At 54.3% G+C, this 17,621-nt stretch overlaps 8 protein-coding genes across 8 annotated transcripts; 4 read left to right on the top strand and 4 right to left on the bottom strand.

Moving 5' to 3' along the window:
• Window positions 1-819: 819 nt before the first annotated feature.
• On the bottom strand, window positions 820-3,578 carry J3D65DRAFT_643673 (uncharacterized protein; the record flags this gene model as incomplete). Its single annotated transcript, XM_066802099.1, has 4 exons — window positions 820-1,391; window positions 1,527-1,881; window positions 1,903-3,497; window positions 3,548-3,578. 4 exons carry the CDS (start codon window positions 3,576-3,578, stop codon window positions 820-822), a joined length of 2,553 nt encoding a protein of 850 aa, XP_066659957.1.
• A 249-nt stretch (window positions 3,579-3,827) lies between these two features.
• Window positions 3,828-5,405, top strand: J3D65DRAFT_34041 (ribonuclease H2, subunit B). The gene has a single exon (XM_066795481.1). The coding sequence runs from the start codon at window positions 3,929-3,931 to the stop codon at window positions 5,282-5,284; it is 1,356 nt and encodes a 451-aa protein (XP_066659956.1). The 5' UTR covers window positions 3,828-3,928; the 3' UTR covers window positions 5,285-5,405.
• Window positions 5,406-6,690: 1,285 nt separating this feature from the next.
• On the top strand, window positions 6,691-8,124 carry J3D65DRAFT_545122 (tubulin-tyrosine ligase family-domain-containing protein; the record flags this gene model as incomplete). The annotated part of the gene is made up of 2 exons (XM_066796748.1): window positions 6,691-7,323; window positions 7,474-8,124. The coding sequence occupies 2 exons, from the start codon at window positions 6,691-6,693 to the stop codon at window positions 8,122-8,124; spliced, it is 1,284 nt and encodes a 427-aa protein (XP_066659955.1).
• A 127-nt stretch (window positions 8,125-8,251) lies between these two features.
• On the bottom strand, window positions 8,252-10,786 carry J3D65DRAFT_34045 (uncharacterized protein). Its single transcript, XM_066795482.1, has one exon. It carries the CDS (start codon window positions 10,505-10,507, stop codon window positions 8,378-8,380), a length of 2,130 nt encoding a protein of 709 aa, XP_066659954.1. The 5' UTR covers window positions 10,508-10,786; the 3' UTR covers window positions 8,252-8,377.
• A 917-nt stretch (window positions 10,787-11,703) lies between these two features.
• J3D65DRAFT_663949 (uncharacterized protein) lies at window positions 11,704-13,413 on the bottom strand (the record flags this gene model as incomplete). Its single annotated transcript, XM_066802709.1, has 1 exon — window positions 11,704-13,413. The coding sequence occupies one exon, from the start codon at window positions 13,411-13,413 to the stop codon at window positions 11,704-11,706; it is 1,710 nt and encodes a 569-aa protein (XP_066659953.1).
• A 53-nt stretch (window positions 13,414-13,466) lies between these two features.
• On the top strand, window positions 13,467-14,557 carry J3D65DRAFT_610543 (uncharacterized protein). The gene is made up of 5 exons (XM_066798815.1): window positions 13,467-13,627; window positions 13,679-13,814; window positions 13,864-14,130; window positions 14,180-14,286; window positions 14,335-14,557. Exons 2-5 carry the CDS (start codon window positions 13,742-13,744, stop codon window positions 14,386-14,388), a joined length of 501 nt encoding a protein of 166 aa, XP_066659952.1. The 5' UTR covers window positions 13,467-13,627; window positions 13,679-13,741; the 3' UTR covers window positions 14,389-14,557.
• Window positions 14,558-14,589: 32 nt separating this feature from the next.
• Window positions 14,590-15,440, bottom strand: J3D65DRAFT_599342 (uncharacterized protein; the record flags this gene model as incomplete). The annotated part of the gene is made up of 2 exons (XM_066797891.1): window positions 14,590-15,122; window positions 15,179-15,440. 2 exons carry the CDS (start codon window positions 15,438-15,440, stop codon window positions 14,590-14,592), a joined length of 795 nt encoding a protein of 264 aa, XP_066659951.1.
• Window positions 15,441-15,803: 363 nt separating this feature from the next.
• J3D65DRAFT_599341 (uncharacterized protein) lies at window positions 15,804-16,786 on the top strand (the record flags this gene model as incomplete). The annotated part of the gene is made up of 3 exons (XM_066797890.1): window positions 15,804-16,355; window positions 16,407-16,441; window positions 16,498-16,786. 3 exons carry the CDS (start codon window positions 15,804-15,806, stop codon window positions 16,784-16,786), a joined length of 876 nt encoding a protein of 291 aa, XP_066659950.1.
• Between the last annotated feature and the right edge of the window lie 835 nt (window positions 16,787-17,621).

Raw genomic sequence — 17,621 nt, 5'->3', positions numbered from 1 at the left:
ACTTTGCTCCTTCAGAAAGAAAGGAGTGAACATTCAGGGCCACTTCCGTGGCTCAGTGGTAATTGTTACTGTCGACGACAACAAGTGCGTGTCCACCTGGAGAGTGGATAGTTGAAAAGTATGTTGCTATTGCTATTGATGGTGCTGCTAATTAAGTTGCTTTGTTGCGCTTTACTTTGTGTGTTCTGCGAATCTTCTTTTTTCTCTCTTCTCCGCCTTGCGCAGCAAACAGGCGAGGACAATAAACAGACAACAAGACTAAACTGTGAAACTAGACAAATAAGATACTCTTGCGTTTGCGTTGCGTTTGTCTTATCGTCGAACCATGAACCAGAAGCGCGGGATATCATATCGTACAAAGAGGCGGGCGAGGAGAGACTAGGGGATGGCATCGATGACGAGGGAAGAAGGAGAAAAGGTGGATAAGGAGAGCCATAAGTTGTAAAAATGCATGCTGCGTGATGGAACAACAAGATTGAGAAGAAGATTGGAGAAAAGAAAGAGTTTTGGACTGCTGGCTGGACCGAAAATAGAGGAAACAGAAACATGACTGGCGCCTGTACAAGTACATACCGGCCCACTTTGATACCACCACTTATACCAACCACCTTGGACGGGCGACTGCGAGGAGGGAGTTCGTCAAGCAAGACCGGCCGACCGACGTAGACTCGCCCTAGCTCCGCCTTTGGTCTGCAGTCAAGATGACCGCGATTTGCTTTCTTTCTTGAACAGCCGCGTAAAATCCAAGTAGTGCTCGCTCGCCGGCAGCAGTTCCAAACAAGGCCGACAAATCCAACTGAGACAGCACACGGTATCGCTTCAAATAATCTCCAAGTCGTCATCGTCATCTGTGTCTCCTGCAGCGGACAATAACCTCTTGCCCGCAGCCACTCCCAGGCTATCGCGGCCCGGCTCCCGGATGCCTTTGCCTTCGATCACCAGCCGCGCCTTCTTCTTGACCGGGCTCTGACTCTGGCTATCGAAACTAGACACAGAAGCTTCGTCGGTCGCGATCCTCAGAGCGGGCTTTTCCTTGTCGCCAGAAGCAGCAGTGCTGCCGTTGGTCGCCTGCGCTGCAACGGCACCACCGGGGGCATTGCCTTTGCTGCTCCCCTGCCGCAAGGCGAGCATCTCGTCTACACGTCTGCTACCGCCGTCATCACCAGCCGGACGCATTTTGGATGGACTGAGTAAAAGCCCGCGTTTGTTTGCTCCTCCCCAGCCCATCGGCTCCGACCTTTGCGTGGAAGTGCCAGCAGAACCAGACCTCGCAGATGCGGTGGCACCAGCAGCGCGTTTGCGCTTGACGGGAGCAAGAGAGACGTCTGCAGCACGTTTTCCCAGCAGTCCAAGGGCAGCAGCATCAGGAGGTGGAGGGCCGTCACGGTGCTCTGCGCCGGCAGTGACGAAGGGATCATCGAAGGGCGTGTTTGTACGACTCCGGGGTCGGGTTTGTGCTGCTGCTGCACTTTGCTGTGTCGTCAACGTGGTGCTTGTGGCCGAGCTTGGCCGGGGTCTGCTTTGACTGCCTTCGTGATTGCTGGCCGCAGAGGTCGCGCCTCTTACACGCATGTATTCACTGCCGACCTTGTTTCCCATCTTTCCAAGCTTCTCAGCAAGCTCGCGCTCTCGCTCCTTTTCCTCGAGGCGCTTACGGTGAAGCTCTTCGCGGCTCATGCCCCGATTCCAAGCATCCTCGTCGTGGTCGAGTTTGTCGGCTGTACTGCGGCCGTCGGGCACGATGTACATTGTCTCTTTGAGATACTTGTCATATCTTTTGCCTTGGCCAGAGTCGTATTTCTTGGATGGCTCGAAGCGGGATGAGCGAGGACCCTTACCGAAGCCTGTCATAGTGTTGACTTCCATTCGACCGCTCTTCGTCTTCTCAAGCTGTAAGTAAACGTGAAAGTCGCAGTATTCCGTTTTTCGCTGATCAATCCAGTGGCTGCACTGTTGGCCATCGGCCTTGATGCTTTTGCAAAACCCGAGGTCTCGGGCAGTGCCAAGCTCGAGGATTGTGTCGTCAGTTGAGTTCATCTTGAGCGAGAAGTGGCCATTGGCCTTGTCACGAGGAGGCATGATCCCCGGGTTCAAGATTGCAATGACAGTGCCAGGCGTGAGCTTCCAGAAACGGGAAAAGGCTTCCTCGAATAGAAACAAGTCAACTTCCCACTTAAAGTCCGTAAGACGCAAAATCATGAACTTGGATCGGTTGGGTCCACTTTCTTCAGGTTCTGCTCCAGAAGCTGTCCTTTGGGCGTTGCGTGTGTCTCGAGGCGTAGTTTTCGATGAAATTATTCCTAGAACGACGAAGTCTGCTTCCACATCTGGGGGCTCGTAATCGGGGGACTTTACGGTGGAGAGTAGGCGGGGAAGCGGAAAAATTTCCTTTTTGTCAAATGCTCGTGCGAGGATGTTGTGAGAGATTTGGCGCCGGGAAAGATGGAATCCGGAAAAGGTCTCGAAGCATTCCTTCTCTTTTGCTGCGTCATTCTCTTCAGGGGCAGACTTTTTCTCGCTAAAACCAGAGAAAGATTTTGGTCGTTCCTTTGTTTTTGAAGCAGTGGTCTTTTGGGGAGGTGCTTGACGCGACGCAGGTCTACTGCCGTTGGTGGTTGAAGTAAAGGAGTTGTTTCTTGTGTCGTGAGATTGGAATTCCCGTGTGGGATCCTTGAGAATGGATTTCGGTCGGCTTTCAAACGAACGGGTGACACTCTCGTTTGAGTGTTGTGAGGACGGGCGCGATTCTTGTCTAGCCATTTCAGCCGCGCTGAGACCAAATCCACGCGTCCTCGCCTTCTCAATCCGTTCATCTTTTGCCTGTTTTTCGTTCGACTTGGAGCGACTCTCTGCTAATCGCTCGCTAAACGACTTGGGTTTCTGGAAGTTCAGAGTGGAATTTTGGCTTGCCGTCGAACTCGTCCGGAAATGACCTGACGCGGAACCGGCCCTAGGTGCGCTCGGGTTGAACTTGGGAATTGCTGGGCGCTTCAAGGAGACGTCTTGCGCCCGCAGCCCTTTGTCGATGCCGAGCAGCTTTGCTGGCGAAACAGCGTTCGGTGCAGCCCTGCGATCTGGTGTCGGCGAAAGCGGCACTTGGACCGCTGGCTCTGTGCGATTGGATTGAGCCGGTACGCTGGTGTTCCCTCGTCGTGCCCTTGAGCTCGGACTAAACATGCCATATCTTTTGTCGTCTGGTACGGTCTGCGGCTCGGTCGGCTGTTTGGATTTTGACGCCTGCAGCTTTTTGAGCTTCAGCCGCGCCTCGATCGCCTGGAGCTTCAGCTGAAGCGTCTCTTCGTCTTCGTCTTCATCGTCGCCGATGTCTACGCCGTCAGATAGTAGCTGCGACGCTCGTGAGCCGCGCTTGGCCGGAGAGGGCGAGGGAGAAGTTTGTTCGAGCTGACGCTGCTGCCATTTCTTGCGTCCGCTCGGGGAGCTCATGAGCGCCTGGTGCGGTGATCTCGGTGGCCACTCAGGTTGGTTTCTAGAGGGTACTGGTACGAATTAGAGTGTGGAAAGAGGGCGCTTCAGTGTGGGCGACTACCATGCGACATTGCGGATTCGCGAACGATCATCTCTCGACGTTTGGATTGTCGAGAAGCACAGTCAACACCAACGAATCTGTAAACATGCGCGAGTCGCAAACCATGTCCGAAGTTGGCGGTGCACAAAGTCTCGTAGATTCGGGCGAGGGTGGTTGTTAGGACGGTGTTTTGTTTGTGCACTGTAGCTAAGGGAAGGGTGTCGCTGGTGCGCCCAGGGACGGCAGGGATATTGCTAGGTGGGTCCTGTGCCGCGCTCGCGTCTTCATTTACGACGCGTCCCTCACGTCTTCTCTCTCCACCACATCAACCCCTCCGCTCAGCGCAAACAGCCTCTTGCTTCCACCATCTTGGGATTGGGTCATTGGATCGCCCTTATCAATATGAAAACACGCTCGAAAAAACAATCGGCTCCCAAACAAGACGTCGACGACGCAACCCCTGCAGCGCCAACTCTTCCGGTCGGCGTGTCTAACCCTCCCAAACTTTTTATACTACCGCAGAATTCATCGCCCGATGCGCGAATCGTCACGTTTCCGAACCCGGCGACAGCCCAGGAAAATCGGTACTTTTGCTGCCCAGACCAAGGATTCTTTGAATTCACCAGGATAGCCGCGCCAAAGACTAGCCCACGAAGCTGGCTGCTAGCTCCTCAGAGTCCGGAAAGGGAAAATGTTGAACCTTTTCTAGAAGCTTCAGAACAGAACACTGCAGCCGGAGACGGCAAACAGGATTCGGCAGACTCTCTCAGCAAGGGGTATGCAGTAAAGAGCGCGGATCTATTTGTAGCTACTCCGCTCGACGCGCTTTTCCTCCTGCTCCCAGCACTTTGGTCTTCCGGAAAGCAATCAGAGAAAAAGTTTTTCCTCTCTGTCGAGGATCACTTGGACGCTCTTGGGAGCCCATCTTTACACCTGCGAGTTCTTCTTCGCAATGGAAAATTCAGGGCACATTTGGAAGACAGATTGGCAGCAGCATGTGATACGGCGGATGCCGGGGAGGAAAAGATGTATAGGTTGTCGAGCGACAAACTCGCCAAAGAATTGCTATCAAAAGCGGAGCGCATTGTTGCCAGCGGACTGCCGGCATCCATGGAAGACAAGTTTGTCAGACAAGCGCTTGAAGTTCCCATCATGAGCATCAAAAGAGAAGAGAGCACAGTGATCGTGGCTGAAGATGCTGATGCTGATGCTGATGGAGAAGCTCCGGAAAACGAGGACAGTCAAACCACCACCTTCGACACTCAAACAACTGCAGCTTCCGAAGCGAGCGCTTTGACCACGCAAACATCGATACCTGCCTCTCCTGAAGAAGCAAAGCCAAACGCAGACACAAGACTCCCTATCTCCGCGCCGGAAGGTGTTCCTCAGCTGCTGCGGTTACGTACGGCTCTCGATTTCATGTCGACGTCATACCTTCCTGCCACCCTTCAAAGCCATATCAAAGCAAACATATCGTCATCCAAGCTCATTGACTTTGAGCCCTTGGACCAGCATCTCAAGCACCTAGAATCATTGAGGTCTGAGGCATTGGCGCTCCGCTCTCTGTCAGACAACATCAGTCGAAAGCGCGGGATAGACGAGGAGGAAGCCGAAGCACGGGCAGAGAAGAAACGAAAGAAGGAAGAAGAGGACTCAAAGAAGAAGAACCAAAGCCGGGGAGTGAAGGCCCTTGCCAAGACAAACACCTCGGGCATGATGAAGCTCAGCTCTTTCTTCGCCAAGAAGCCGTCAAAATAGCCCCTTGGAGTTTGGCTTATCTGGCACCACTTGGAACTGTGTTTTGGAAACAGCTGATCAATTTGGCATGCGAAAAGGCATTTCTGCCGTATTCAGCAAGGGGGACAAATCTCACATTATTTGGGGAGGCGTTGGATGGTTCCGGACCTTCTGTTTTCAAATGATCTGGCGTCTTCGAGACGGATGGCAGCTTCCTAATCTGGGAATCGGGATCCAAGCATGGCAATCGTCAGGCCTCGGCCTCATGAGACACAGGACGTCATCGAGCAAGATTGGTGCATTTGGAGCTTGGAGATGAGCATATGCAGGCCAGTGAGGGCTGCCAGCAGATCTTGCCCAAGAGAGCAGCTGCTCTGGCTCTTTATAGTCGAGGCCTGGTCCGTTAAAAGCCAAAGGGCCTGGAAGGTGCCGAAGAATCTCTCTGATTCGCCAATGTCCCGATTTATGCCCGAGTGACTTTGTAACAGCTGGGTGAGCTCCAAGGAAGCCAGCCAGAGTTGCGGTCTAGAGTCATTTCTAAAATCCGGGATGCGCAAGATTGAGTAGGTGGCCATGACTGCGATGCATCCTTTGAAGTCACCATCACATCGAGGAGGTCGAGAGAAGAAGAAAAAACGGCCTTCGAAGAGGCGGCAAAATCAAACAAGCTCAAAGTGTTATCCCAGGACTAGGTTAAGGCGTTCAAGATGGTAATAAAGGAGGTCGTGGCACCAATGGTTCGCGCCGCTTCATCGAAAGATATCTCTCCCTCGACGGTTTGATCTCCAGGGCTTTAGGTCGCAAGGTGCCCATGGCTCACAGTCAACTCCATATCGCCGGCGTGCCAAGCATCGTCGGCTTTTAGCCTTGCAGCTTGCAGACGTGGGGGCAGACAAATTCTGGCGAAAAACTGGAGCCGTGTGCATGCTTCGGATAGCGCATTTCATGCGCAAGGTGCCAAACTTGGCCAAAAGAAGCAAAAGTTGTGGAGTTGGTGAGGTGTCTGTCTGTCCCTTGCAGGCTTGTGCAGCAGTGGATCAGCGGGAGGGCCGCTCGGCCCTTTAGCGGACCTCAGACCCGGAACTTGGAAGATCCAACAACTTCTCCATCCACAGCCCTCGACAACATCTGACCTCGTCGACCCAAGCTGAAACAAGGCAGTCCACGGTAGCTCTTCCCCGTTTTGTTACTCCATCAAGTTGTACTCGTTATATTCCCCGAATTCCCCAGTGCTTTGCCGGCCAACGTTTTCCTGCCATCCATGTTAAAAGGCTATTTTGTTGCCACAAAAATTTCCTCGTCCCGCTTCGAGCTCTGCAACTGCCCACTCACCTTTCACTTTGAATCATTTTCAACTTGCTGTGCAATCCTAACCTGCAATCATGCCAGCTCTTTCCGGTAGCCGCGCCACCTACGCATACACCGACATGTCTGCATCAGACCGGACCATCTCTGCGCTTGTGGACTACGAAGACCAATATGTTCAACCCTTGATCCTCGATGCCCTAGCCTCGCGCCTACCAAAAGACTCATACACGCTCATCAAATCTCTCGACGAACATGCTGGCGAGGCAAAGCCCCTGCTCCAATTCCGAGACTATGAGTCCATCGATTTTGACAGGGCGGTCGATTCGCCAAACTCTATGATCAATGCCTACGTCATCAGAAAGGCTCTCATCAGAAAGCACTACCTTTCCACCACCGTGTCGAATTGGATCGTAAAGCATCCAGATTCCCTTCTCAAATCCCATGTCAAGCCCAGCGTTGACTTCGAACTCGACTACGCTGAGTTCCTGGATGATGCGCTCGTTGAGGCATTCGACCTCCGCGAAAGTTTCGCCCGAAACGATGACAAGGAGCCAAAGGACCGCGAGTGGTGGATCTTGAAGCCAGGCATGAGCGATCGCGGCCAGGGAATCCGCCTCTTCAGCACAGAAGAAGAATTGCAATCCATTTTCGAAGAGTGGGAGGCAGAGCGACCAGACTCAGAAGTTGACGAGGATTCGGATTTGGAGACGGAAGAAGCCCACGAAAAGAGACCGTCAGAAGGCGAGCTCAACGTGACGATCCGCGCCGAAGCAAACGGCATCGACAGCTCAGACGCCCGCAGCGACGCGACAGCAACACCCCTCACTCCCTTTTCCCCAGCGACCACCAACGGCAGCAAGTTCCCCGACTTCTCCAAGATCGACGTCAAGACGGAGCAAAAGGACTACATCATCACGTCGCAGCTGCGCCATTTCATCGCGCAGCCCTACATCGACCCGCCCCTGACCTTCGACGGCCGCAAATTCCACATCCGCACCTACGTTCTCGCAGTCGGGGCGCTCAAAGTCTTCGTCTACCGACCCATGCTCGCTCTCTTCGCCGCCGCCCCTTACAGCCCGCCCTGGGCCGCCGACGAGCAGGACCTGCGCGCGCACCTCACCAACACGTGCATCCAGGGCAGCGACGCCCGCGAGGGCTCGGTACGTGCGTACTGGGACCTTCCCGACGACGTCGCGAAGCTTTCAAAGGGTTGGAAGGATGCCGTCTTTTCGCAAATTTGTGCCGTCACAGGCGCCGCGTTCGAGGCCGCCGCGCGCGGCATGATGATCCACTTCCAGCCGCTGCCGTCGGCGTTTGAGCTGTTCGGCGTCGACTTCATGGTCGACGAGCGCGGTGACGCGTTCCTGCTTGAGATCAACGCGTTTCCGGATTTCAGGCAGACGGGCGACGAGTTGCAGGGCCTCGTCAGGGGACTGATGGAGGACGTGGTCGATGTGGCATTTAAACCTTTCTTTGGCATCGAGGATGGCGCAAAGCCTGATGGTGACAAGAGGTGTGTCAAGTGCTTGGACATTGACTTGGGTAGACGGTGATGTGGTGAAATGAGTAAGGACACTGCGTGCCAGTGATGCGAACAAGACCTGACGGCTCAAGAGAGAAGAACACAAATCAATGTGCGGCCTTTTCTCTTTCTGACATTCGCACTGGATGAAGTTCTTAGAGGTTGGATAGAGCGGTTTTTCTTTTCGTGCGCGAGCAAAACAACGAGGTTCATCAAAACAGCGCTGCTCCCCTTTCCATACTCTGCAGTCTCCCTCTTCATAGAAGCATTACGAAACGCATTTGTCAAAGGAATCCTGCTTTCCCCTTCTCGCCGTTCGCGCTGCCACCGACTTTCCTCCTATTCCACATACTCAGACCCTGCACAACCCCGCTCAGAGTCTTGGAAATCCCACCACGCCCTCGCTTGTCTGGTGTCGTCGATCTAGGAGAGAAAGGCGGCCCGAGCTGTGGCACTGCCGTCTGACGCGCCAGAGGTGCGCCGATGGAAGGCGTGCCAAATGCAGTCTGCGCTGAGGATGGAAGCGACGCAGCACTCGCAGCAGGGAAATAGGGGTTGGTACGGTCAGCGAGGGGCAATGCAACCGCCGAGGACGTGTGCCTGGGCCAGACGTCTTCTTGGTAGTCGCCGCCACCATAGATTTCCGTCTGGGCAGTCGTCTCCAAGCACATGGAAGGCGACGACGGCGGCGAGTTTGCCAATCCAACAAAAAGGTTGTCCGCTTCGTCGACTTCATTGGGCCTGCCACTGCGCTCCCATGCAGCAGGTCGTTGTTGTTCCTCGGCGTCGACGAACCTGTTCCTGGATGACAGAGACAGGTGCAGCGCAGTGTGTGGCCGCGACTGAGACAAGGCCGGCGACGCCGACACCGACGCCGCAGTCGTCCGCGACGCGCGTGCCTCGGATAGATTGACCTTGGACGACGACTGCGGCGGGGGGACCGGCAGCGTTTCGAGCGAAATCATGCTCCGTGGCGCCGAAAACACCTCGACGTCGCGCGCCACATCCACACCGTACACTATCGGCGACAACATGTCCAACGACGCCGCCACAGAGGGCTCATCGGACGTTGGGCTCGAAGACGCAGGCGACGCAGGACCGCTGCTGCTGCTGGCGCTGGTGGAACCCGGGCTGAAGCGACTCGTCAGCTCAGGGGCAACAGGCTGGTCGTAGGCATGGGCGTGTCTGTGGTTGCGGTGGCGATTGCGGTGTTTGGGGTTCTCAAAGACAGCTGAGAGCTGCGCGTAGAGCGAGTTAATTTCGTTCGGCGAGCCGAGGCCGGACGGAGGGCTGTAGTTTCGGCGTCCGTTGTGGCAATTGTAGGGGCAATTGTAGCCGCAATGATGGTTGTCGAGCGGAGAGACGTCTTCGCGAGCCGAGAGGGCAAGCCACGAACGCTCGTGGAGGAGGAGCGGCGGCACTGGTTTGATGCTATGAGGATAGAGCTCCCCGTCTGAGTAGCCTCCGTCGGACCCAGCAGGACTGGCAGGTGGAGGGTTCATTCGCTGGACCTCGTCGCCGTCGTCGTCGATGATGGTGGGGCCAAAACGAGACTCCAACTGGCTGTTGTCCAGAGACACCGATGATTTATAGCCATGCCTCAAGGTGTGCGGGTCGGTGCGAAGAGGTGGAAGTCTCACGGGGGTAGGCCGCTTGGGCGTATCGACCGACCGGGTTGGCGAGGGCTGTAGCTCTTCAGAGGGCGATGAGAGTGCTGATCGGATGTAGTGGAGCTCGTAGCCTTCGCCAGCAAGGCTACTATCACTGTCCATAGTGCGGGCAGGCGAGACGCTACCACGCGATGTTGGAGCGCGTCGAGAACATGGAGGAGTCTTCGGAGGTTGGTCCGTCTCGGAAATGGGCGTGTTCCTGGCGACGTCGACTTGAGATGAAGAATTCTTGAGGCGATTGAAGAACGTCCTTTTGCGGCCGCTCCGCGCAGTGTCTTGGGGCTGGATCTGATTCTGTTTTTCGAATCCCAGGATACTGGGTTTCCGTTGCATCCAACGTCTCTTTCTGCGTTGGTTCCACATGATCCCAACAGTCAGAGCTAGAGCAATCGTAAGGATGCTTGATACTGTGAACCAAGCAATCAATGAAGTGGATTTGGGACTCTGCGCCGCTGCTTTCTGGGCCAATAGAACAAGCGCGACGGTTGATGATATGAGGAACAGTTGGGCTAATCCAACGGCCCAGTAGAGTCTTTTGGGGATCTTTTGGAGATTGAAATATGGGGGAGATTGTTCAAGGGATCGACTTGGGGTCTGAGGACGGGCGAGGTAGACCTCAGGTGCTGGTGCCGAGAATGTTGAGTTTGATTGCAAGAGGAAGCTGTCGACGAGTCTTGGGACGTAAAGACTCTTTGTACTCGACGCGACTGATCCAATGAAAGAAGGCTGGCGAGAGTCCGCCATAGCAGTAATTTGCGCAGCGCCTGTCAGCTGTTTTGCAAGGGTGTTCGAGTGCCTCTGTAACAGTGAAAAACGTGGGATGCCACCAGCTGGGCTCGACGACGGGGGAACGGAAAGGTGGAGTGAGACGAAAATGGTAACACACTACGTGGAAGAGGTCAGGCTGAAGGAATGGCATGCAGGGACCAAAAAACAGAGAAAGACAGTAAGCTACACCAAAGGAGTGGAGGAAAAAATGAGGTGTTGTGGGTAGGATGTAGACAAACATGATATCAGGTAGTTTTGTCCCATTTGCATCTCACTCCAGCACGACTGGCAACAGGAACATGGAAAACACCACACTGAATCAAAGGCCTCGGACGATTGCCGTTTCGGCAAATAAGCCGTGGCCCTGGTGAGATGAGCCCCCAAAGTCCTGTTGCTGTTCCTCGAAGAAGCAATGAAAACGCGGAAAAGAAAGCAAGCGAATCTACACAAACCCTCCAAACCTAATCGTGACCTCTGCCTCTTTCTTCAAGAAATTTGTCAGTGGATCGAGCCGAGTGACTAAACTCTGATGGATGGGGGGAGCTGACATGGCGCTTTTGGTCCAGCAGACGGATGCTTCCAGCGGGCGGACCTTTGGTCGTACAGGTTGTCATGGCGTCGAGGTTGGTAGCACTCGCGCTCGCGGCCCGACCAAAACTGGCTGTCAATCAAACCCCGGCCTTGGGATACCAGCCGGTTGCTAGTGCATGATGCAGCACTACAGTCGACTCTGATTTAATATGGCGATCAGCCTTGTTTTAAACACCAACTATAACAAGCTTCGGCCGTAGATGAGAGTTGGGCAAAAAGTTTGTCAAGACGGTGGCGCCGAGTGTCCAAGCTCGAGAATTTTTGGGGCCTTGGGGAAAAGCAACAAGACGCAATCAGCCAGTATCGGGGGTTGAAGGCGGGCATGTGCCATCAAACCGAGACTTTTTGCTCGCAAATAGGAGACCGGTGCCAAGAGACTGCCAAAGAAAAGCAATCAGAACGGAGATCGTCGACGCCTGAACAATCTCGAATAATTCGGATCGTGCGACGCTTCTGCGCCTGTGGAGCTCCCAAAAATAGGCTTGCATTTGCACAAATCCCACGCGACTTTCATGTGGCCTACGTACACAGTGGCAATGACAGGCTTGCGGCAACCGGCCATGTCAACCTTCTCGTGACGTCTAGACCACTTTTCTACCAAGCCTCTTGTTCTCTCTCTGTCGCTGCGCCTTCATCGACTCTCTTCTCCTTTTCTTCCAAGCCCGGTTGTACTCGCCGCGATGCTCCCAAAAGTGCTTAGCAAACTCGCTTTGCTCCTCCTCTCCAGCACCTTCTTCTTGGGCGGCGTCAGCGTGTTTCGATCTTACCGGCACTGCATTGACATCATGATGCATGAGTAGGCTGTCTTCAACATCTTCGTCATCCTCGTCCATCTCGTCCCGCCAGAATTTCTTGCCCACGGCAGCGGTATCCGGCGTTGGCGCTGCACTTCGAACGCCGCGTACCTGCAGGTCTTGCCGCGTGTATGGAGTGAGTGGCGCATCCGTATTTACTTGTTCCTCATTGGCTTCTTCGTCAGCATCTCCTCCGAAGAAGCTGAACGAGGTGTTGATTGGAGCGAGCTTGGACGGTGCATCTGAATCAGGCAATTGGGGTCTCTTGAAGAGCGCCTCCAAGGGATGGACTTCGGTTGGCGCGTTTCCGGCGTCGTCAGTTGCCTCAACCACTGCATCAGCCATTTCAGTGTCAACGGCCTCTTTTGGCGCAGCCTCGCCATCTTTTTCCTGCTGGCTGATGACATCAGATTCGGCTGAAGACGACTCTCCGGAAGCCGAATCTTCAGGGGCTTCACCTTCACTGCTGCTCACATTGGAGGTGCTCGAAGAAACAACTGACGAGGCATCATCTGATTCATCCTCAGAGATATCCTGGCGTTTTGTGTCAGCCGCCGAGGCTTGTTTCCGAGCCTCCAATTCTTCCGCGCGTTCGAGGGCAGTCTTCCTTTTGCTTGCCTCTGAACTAGTGCGCGTCTTCAGGGCAACAGCCTCAGCACGTTTGCGAGCGGCTTCAGCTTCAGCCTCCTTGCGCTTGCGACGCTTGTCTGACTCGGGTTCCACGATATTTCCCTCCTCATCGACCCAGCCTTGGCCCTCGACATACTCGGCCGCATGTTTGGCATCCTTGGGGATCTGGTTGCTCTTTAAGAATGCAGCATGCTTCGTAGTCTTGGCGAATTCGTGCACAAGAACTTCGCGAGTGGACTTTTTCGACTTTTTGGGCTTTTCCACGGCCTTGTCGGCCTTGACCAGCGGAACAGTATTCGGAGGCACCTTTGTCTTGAACAGCACTTCTGGCTCCGTCGTGTACTTGGATGACTGTGACTTGTTCTTGCTGTCTTTTTCCTTCTTGTCCTTGCTTTTGCGCTTTGTGGAAGACTCTGGCTCAGTCCAGCCGCGCTTGACGTTGCGGCCGTCCGGCAACTCGACTCCAGAGAGAACACCGTCCTTGGCCTTGGCCTTCTTCGCCTTCTTTCTAGGCTTCTTGTCTGGCTCCTCCGCTGCGACGTCCGCTTGTATATCTTCAAGCACTCGTTTTCTCTTTTCTGGGAGCGCGTCCTCAATGCGCACCTTTTGCCCCCTCAGAATCGACCCGTTGAACTTCTTCTTGATCTTTTGTGCTTCCATGGTTGGTATCTCGACGAAGCCGAAGCCCTTTTCCGGGAAAGTCTGCACGGAGTGGTATGATATGCCCGACGCGTGCGGGAGAATTGAAGAGGGGACAAAGGTCTTCAGCAAGTCAGGATTGAAGGGTGTGATGTGGAGGCGAGTGCGCTCCGGGGTGCTTTCTTCGCGAGCGGAGGATGAATCGGTAAGCGCTTGTGCGACGGTCATGGCAGGCGCAGCGGTAAGACGAGTGTTGTAGGCAACCACCAGAGTCAGGCTGAGGGCGAGAATGCTATTGCGACATTTCAGCGCATGTTGAGCTGGCGATTGGAGTTGGGTGCGGAGGCGCAGGATTAGAGACGAGTCGCAAGCAAAATGTCTCGGGCCGCACCGACAGCTTCCTTGTCCCCCGGTACGCTCGTCCCACGCCAAGATTCGCAGGGTAAGTTGCGTTGCGGCTTGGATGCTTGCCCGCGACCTGACGCTCGCTGAGCGCGACCATTGCGCAGGCGCATGCCTACAACCCCCACGAATCTTCCGCTCCGCCTCAGACACCATGTCGCGACATAGCTACGCGGTGCTGACGCTGTTGGCCGTCTTCTCCCTCTTCTCTGCCGTCTTTGCAGCATGTCAGCCTCCCCCATCCCCAGCAGCGACACCAACTAACACCTTGAGTAGCACCAGCGTCATTCTGCAAGTGCACTTGCTTCACCAACAGCAGCATCATTCAGCTGAATGGGCTGCCATCTTCGACATACTCCAAGACGGGCACCAACAACGTAAAGGACATTTCAGACCTGTTCGACCGCGACCACGAACGACGAGCCACCAAGACCAAACACAGGGAGAGGACATGCAACGATTGCAATAGGCAGTTCTGTCTGAACTACAATCTACCCATATGTAAAGGAGCAAAAGAGGAGGACGTCTTCACCGAATGCTTCCGTAAGCCTGCCCCAGACGCCCCATCCTACGCAGCTAACGCGACACCCAGAGAGGGATTCGGCCAAGGACCAGGCAGTCGTCTTGATATTCATCATCGCAACAGCAGGCTTGTTGATATATGCTGCCTTGAGACCCTACATTGAGCAGTGGCGAGAGGTATTGACCCCCAAGCCAGCCACGATATTGCGCTGACACTTTCCAAAGAAAGCCAACGAGCGGAGAACGTATATTCCAGTCTCAACCCAAGGAGACCAATAAGGCTTGTTTTGTAATGGTCAGGCGTTTGTAGAATACCCGCAAAAATCAGTTCAGACCCAAACTCCGAACGCTGGACTCCGATTATGCATCTCTCTGATATCCCAGTCGCAGGATGGGAGGTATACTATGATACAAGAAAGTCTGTGCAATGCCGCTGTGACCAAGGCCAGTTTCAATCGTATGCTAGCCGTGATTTGGTCCTCACCGACCAGTTATCCAGCTTGTCCAGCTCTTGGACTTTTGGGTGGCTGCCTGCGTCGCGTCATCGGCCATGCGATCAAGCGGTCCTGGTGTCAGCGACTGAGCCTTTTCGCCTTCTCTCCTCTTCTCCAAGGTCCTTGCGATGCTTGATTCGCCGATGGCCTCTTTGCCGTGCGTGGCAGCGTCTTGGACAGCAGCCAAAACACCTTCGCCACCTGCGTTATCCCGGGTTGTGGCAGCTAGTTTTCCACCAGTCTGCTCTTCTTTTGATAGCCCCCCAAACATGGATTCCTTTGCACGCGCAAAAATCCCCTTTTTATTCCTCTTGATTGCTTCGGCCTCCTCGGCTGCACGCTCACGATTGAGAAGGAGCATTTGGTCGTGGGTAATGGTTCCGTCGGTCAGGGCTAGTCTGGCTTCGGCGAGGGCAATGGCGTGCTTCTGCTTTTGCTCGTGGAACCACTCCCTCTTCTTCTTGCGGTTGTAAATGATCATGTCGGTCACGGCCAGGGCGGACACAATGCCAGCGACCCCTGCAGCTCCAATTAGATTTTGTAGCATCCGAGAGGTCCACGGTAGAGACTCATACCGGTAAATGCTATCAAGCTCAACGTTGTGAAGCGATGGGCCTTGTCGGCGAATGCACGTCCCTTGGACACATATCTGTCGAATTGCGACTCTTGGCCGACTTTTGCTTGCTGTGCAGCGGCCCGCAGGCGGGCGATCTTTTCTTGCGGCGATTCCTTTCGTTGGCCGGCGGGAGCTTGGTTCAGTGGAACGTTTGTAGCTTTCGAGTGCGCGTAGGGCCCGGTGGCCGTAAACATGGTCGCATCTTTGACGGCTCGTGGCATTGTCGCTGGAGATTGCTCGAATTGGCGAAAATGCGTTGGACGGTGCGGTGGGAGTGGCGGAGAAGTTGGCGATGTCGAGGAGTGGTCTCATCCGCGGCCGAACTTTCTTCGATGGCCATGGGTTGCGCTGGCTTGGCGCGGCCACCAAATCCAGCCCGTGCCATTGGTCCCTACGTCACGACAACGACAACGACTCCAAGCACGTCTCCAACTGCTTGTAATGTCCATCCGCACCTCGGCTTGGCATGTGGAAGGAGCCGCTTCGGTGGACATGTTGGCACTCTGAGCTCTATATCCTCTCCAGTGGCTGAGCCCAGTTGTGCAAAAACACAGCAGCGGAGCTCAAGCTACCTTCTCTCCATCATGGACCAACCCAACCATGGCCAAACGCCCGACTTGGCCACGATACTGAACAATCTGGCGGCAATCGCACAACAGCAGCAGCAGGAGCAGCAACAGAGACAAGCAGGTCAAGCCACTGCTCCTCAGCAACAATATCCGTCTCCAATTGGACTACCCCCGGCGAGCTACGGCACGTCAACCCACGCTTCTAGCTCAGCAGCAGCCTATGAGAACTCCGCATCCACGGCACCCGCTCCTTTTCATAACGATTTCTCGCTAGCTTCTCACAATGTCCCCGGCTACGACAATTCTACACCTTCCGTCAATACCTTTAATATCTCTCAAGATTCTCAGGCATCAGCACGTTTGTCACAACCCATGAACTACCCTCAAATGGCTAGCGGCCCTCGTTCTACAACGCCACAAAAGACTCCAACACCCAAGCCGCAAGCAGCCCAGGCGGGAAAACCTCCCATGATAGATCCTGCAACTATACTGGAATGGTCGCAGGGTCTGCGGTGCATAACCAAAATTGCGGCTCAAAACCCCGGTATCAGAGTCGTGGTCCAAAAGGTAGGTACCAAGCTCCTGTGCCGCCAAGCTTAAACTTAGGCTATATTACAGATGATTGCGGATCAGCATGAGAATGAGCTTATGTGGTGAGCTTCCAAACACCGCACGCTCTTTAGGTGTTTTTGAATCTGACTTGAAATAGGTGGGGCGGCAGACGAGCCAGAATGAATCAGAGAGTTTCTCCAGAGGAGCTCCAGGCCTACGACGCCAAAATCCACCGGGCACTGCGCGAAATGTTCATCGCCATGTCTGGTCATCTGAAGAGTCTTGGCGTGCCGTTTTTCGGCGTCAGGCCCGAATTAATCGTGAAGGATGAAAATGCTGAGGAAGAAAAGCAACTTTTGCTGGCAAAGAGGAAAATTACCGAGTCCGAACTGGTCAAGTTGCAAAGAAAGATGCTAGAGTACCTAGAGGCCATGTACAAGGATTGAGAGTGTCCAGGGACCCGCTGCTGTCGACCCTGATTAGCTTGGATGTGCCTTGTTCCATCTCGCGCACGGGGCAGGGAAATCGGGATACATGAGTTGTTCTAAGCGTGGTTTCTTATCATTGAACGCTCTAGGGCAGATGGACGGAAGAATGCCAGTTGCAGCTACTAGTAAGGTCATTTTCGATTGAATTTCTCGACCTTGTGGAAAAAGCTGACGGTCTAATGCAGACAAGCCAGGAAGCCCATTGACCGACGGCACTACATAGACTGTACTCAACCACTCCAATGCTGCACATATCCTTTGGCTGACAATTGCTGGACCTATGAACTGGCAGAAAGAAGACTTGGAATACAACAATCTTATGAACATGGCATTGCAGCGAAGACCAATGTCTTATAAGAGGTGTTATAGGTAGGCCCTAAATCGGAGGCGGCTGTGTAGCGCGGGAGGTGACAGCGTGGACAAAGCTGACTCTCTACGTGGTACAGAAGCGGCTTGGACAGACAGCAAACAGTCGGAAGGATTAGCGACTGTGGCTACCTTGCCTAGAGGGTGCGGGTTTGGCCCTGAACAAGGGTCCTGCGATCTGACTTCGCCACGTGATTTGGTCGTTTCATAGAAATATACCCTACCACTACTTCTCCTTTCCTCCTCCACACCTCTCTCTCAGCTACACTGACACTCCTTTCACAAAGATTGTATTGCGCCGGCGCGAAAAAAACGTTCACTGATTCAGAATCGATCCACACGACGCTCACTCGTTCATTTCATTTGCACTTCTTGCGCGCAACCGACTGCGCAAAGATGCCTCGCCCAGCACGCCCTGGTGGGATCA

This window comes from Phyllosticta citribraziliensis, assembly GCF_038025025.1.
Source record: "Phyllosticta citribraziliensis strain CPC 17464 chromosome Unknown J3D65scaffold_1, whole genome shotgun sequence".
Classification (NCBI taxonomy): domain Eukaryota; kingdom Fungi; phylum Ascomycota; class Dothideomycetes; order Botryosphaeriales; family Phyllostictaceae; genus Phyllosticta; species Phyllosticta citribraziliensis.
This window is presented reverse-complemented; position numbering and strand designations above follow the sequence as displayed.

Coding starts and splice junctions, on each gene's coding strand:
- J3D65DRAFT_34041 (XM_066795481.1), top strand. CDS start 3,929: ATGAAAACACGCTCGAAAAAACAATCGGCTCCCAAACAAGACGTCGAC.
- J3D65DRAFT_34045 (XM_066795482.1), bottom strand. CDS start 10,507: ATGGCGGACTCTCGCCAGCCTTCTTTCATTGGATCAGTCGCGTCGAGT.
- J3D65DRAFT_610543 (XM_066798815.1), top strand. CDS start 13,742: ATGTCGCGACATAGCTACGCGGTGCTGACGCTGTTGGCCGTCTTCTCC. Junction 14,131..14,179: donor CGTCTTCACCGAATGCTTCC/GTAAGCCTGCCC, acceptor CGCGACACCCAG/AGAGGGATTCGGCCAAGGAC. Junction 14,287..14,334: donor ACATTGAGCAGTGGCGAGAG/GTATTGACCCCC, acceptor CACTTTCCAAAG/AAAGCCAACGAGCGGAGAAC.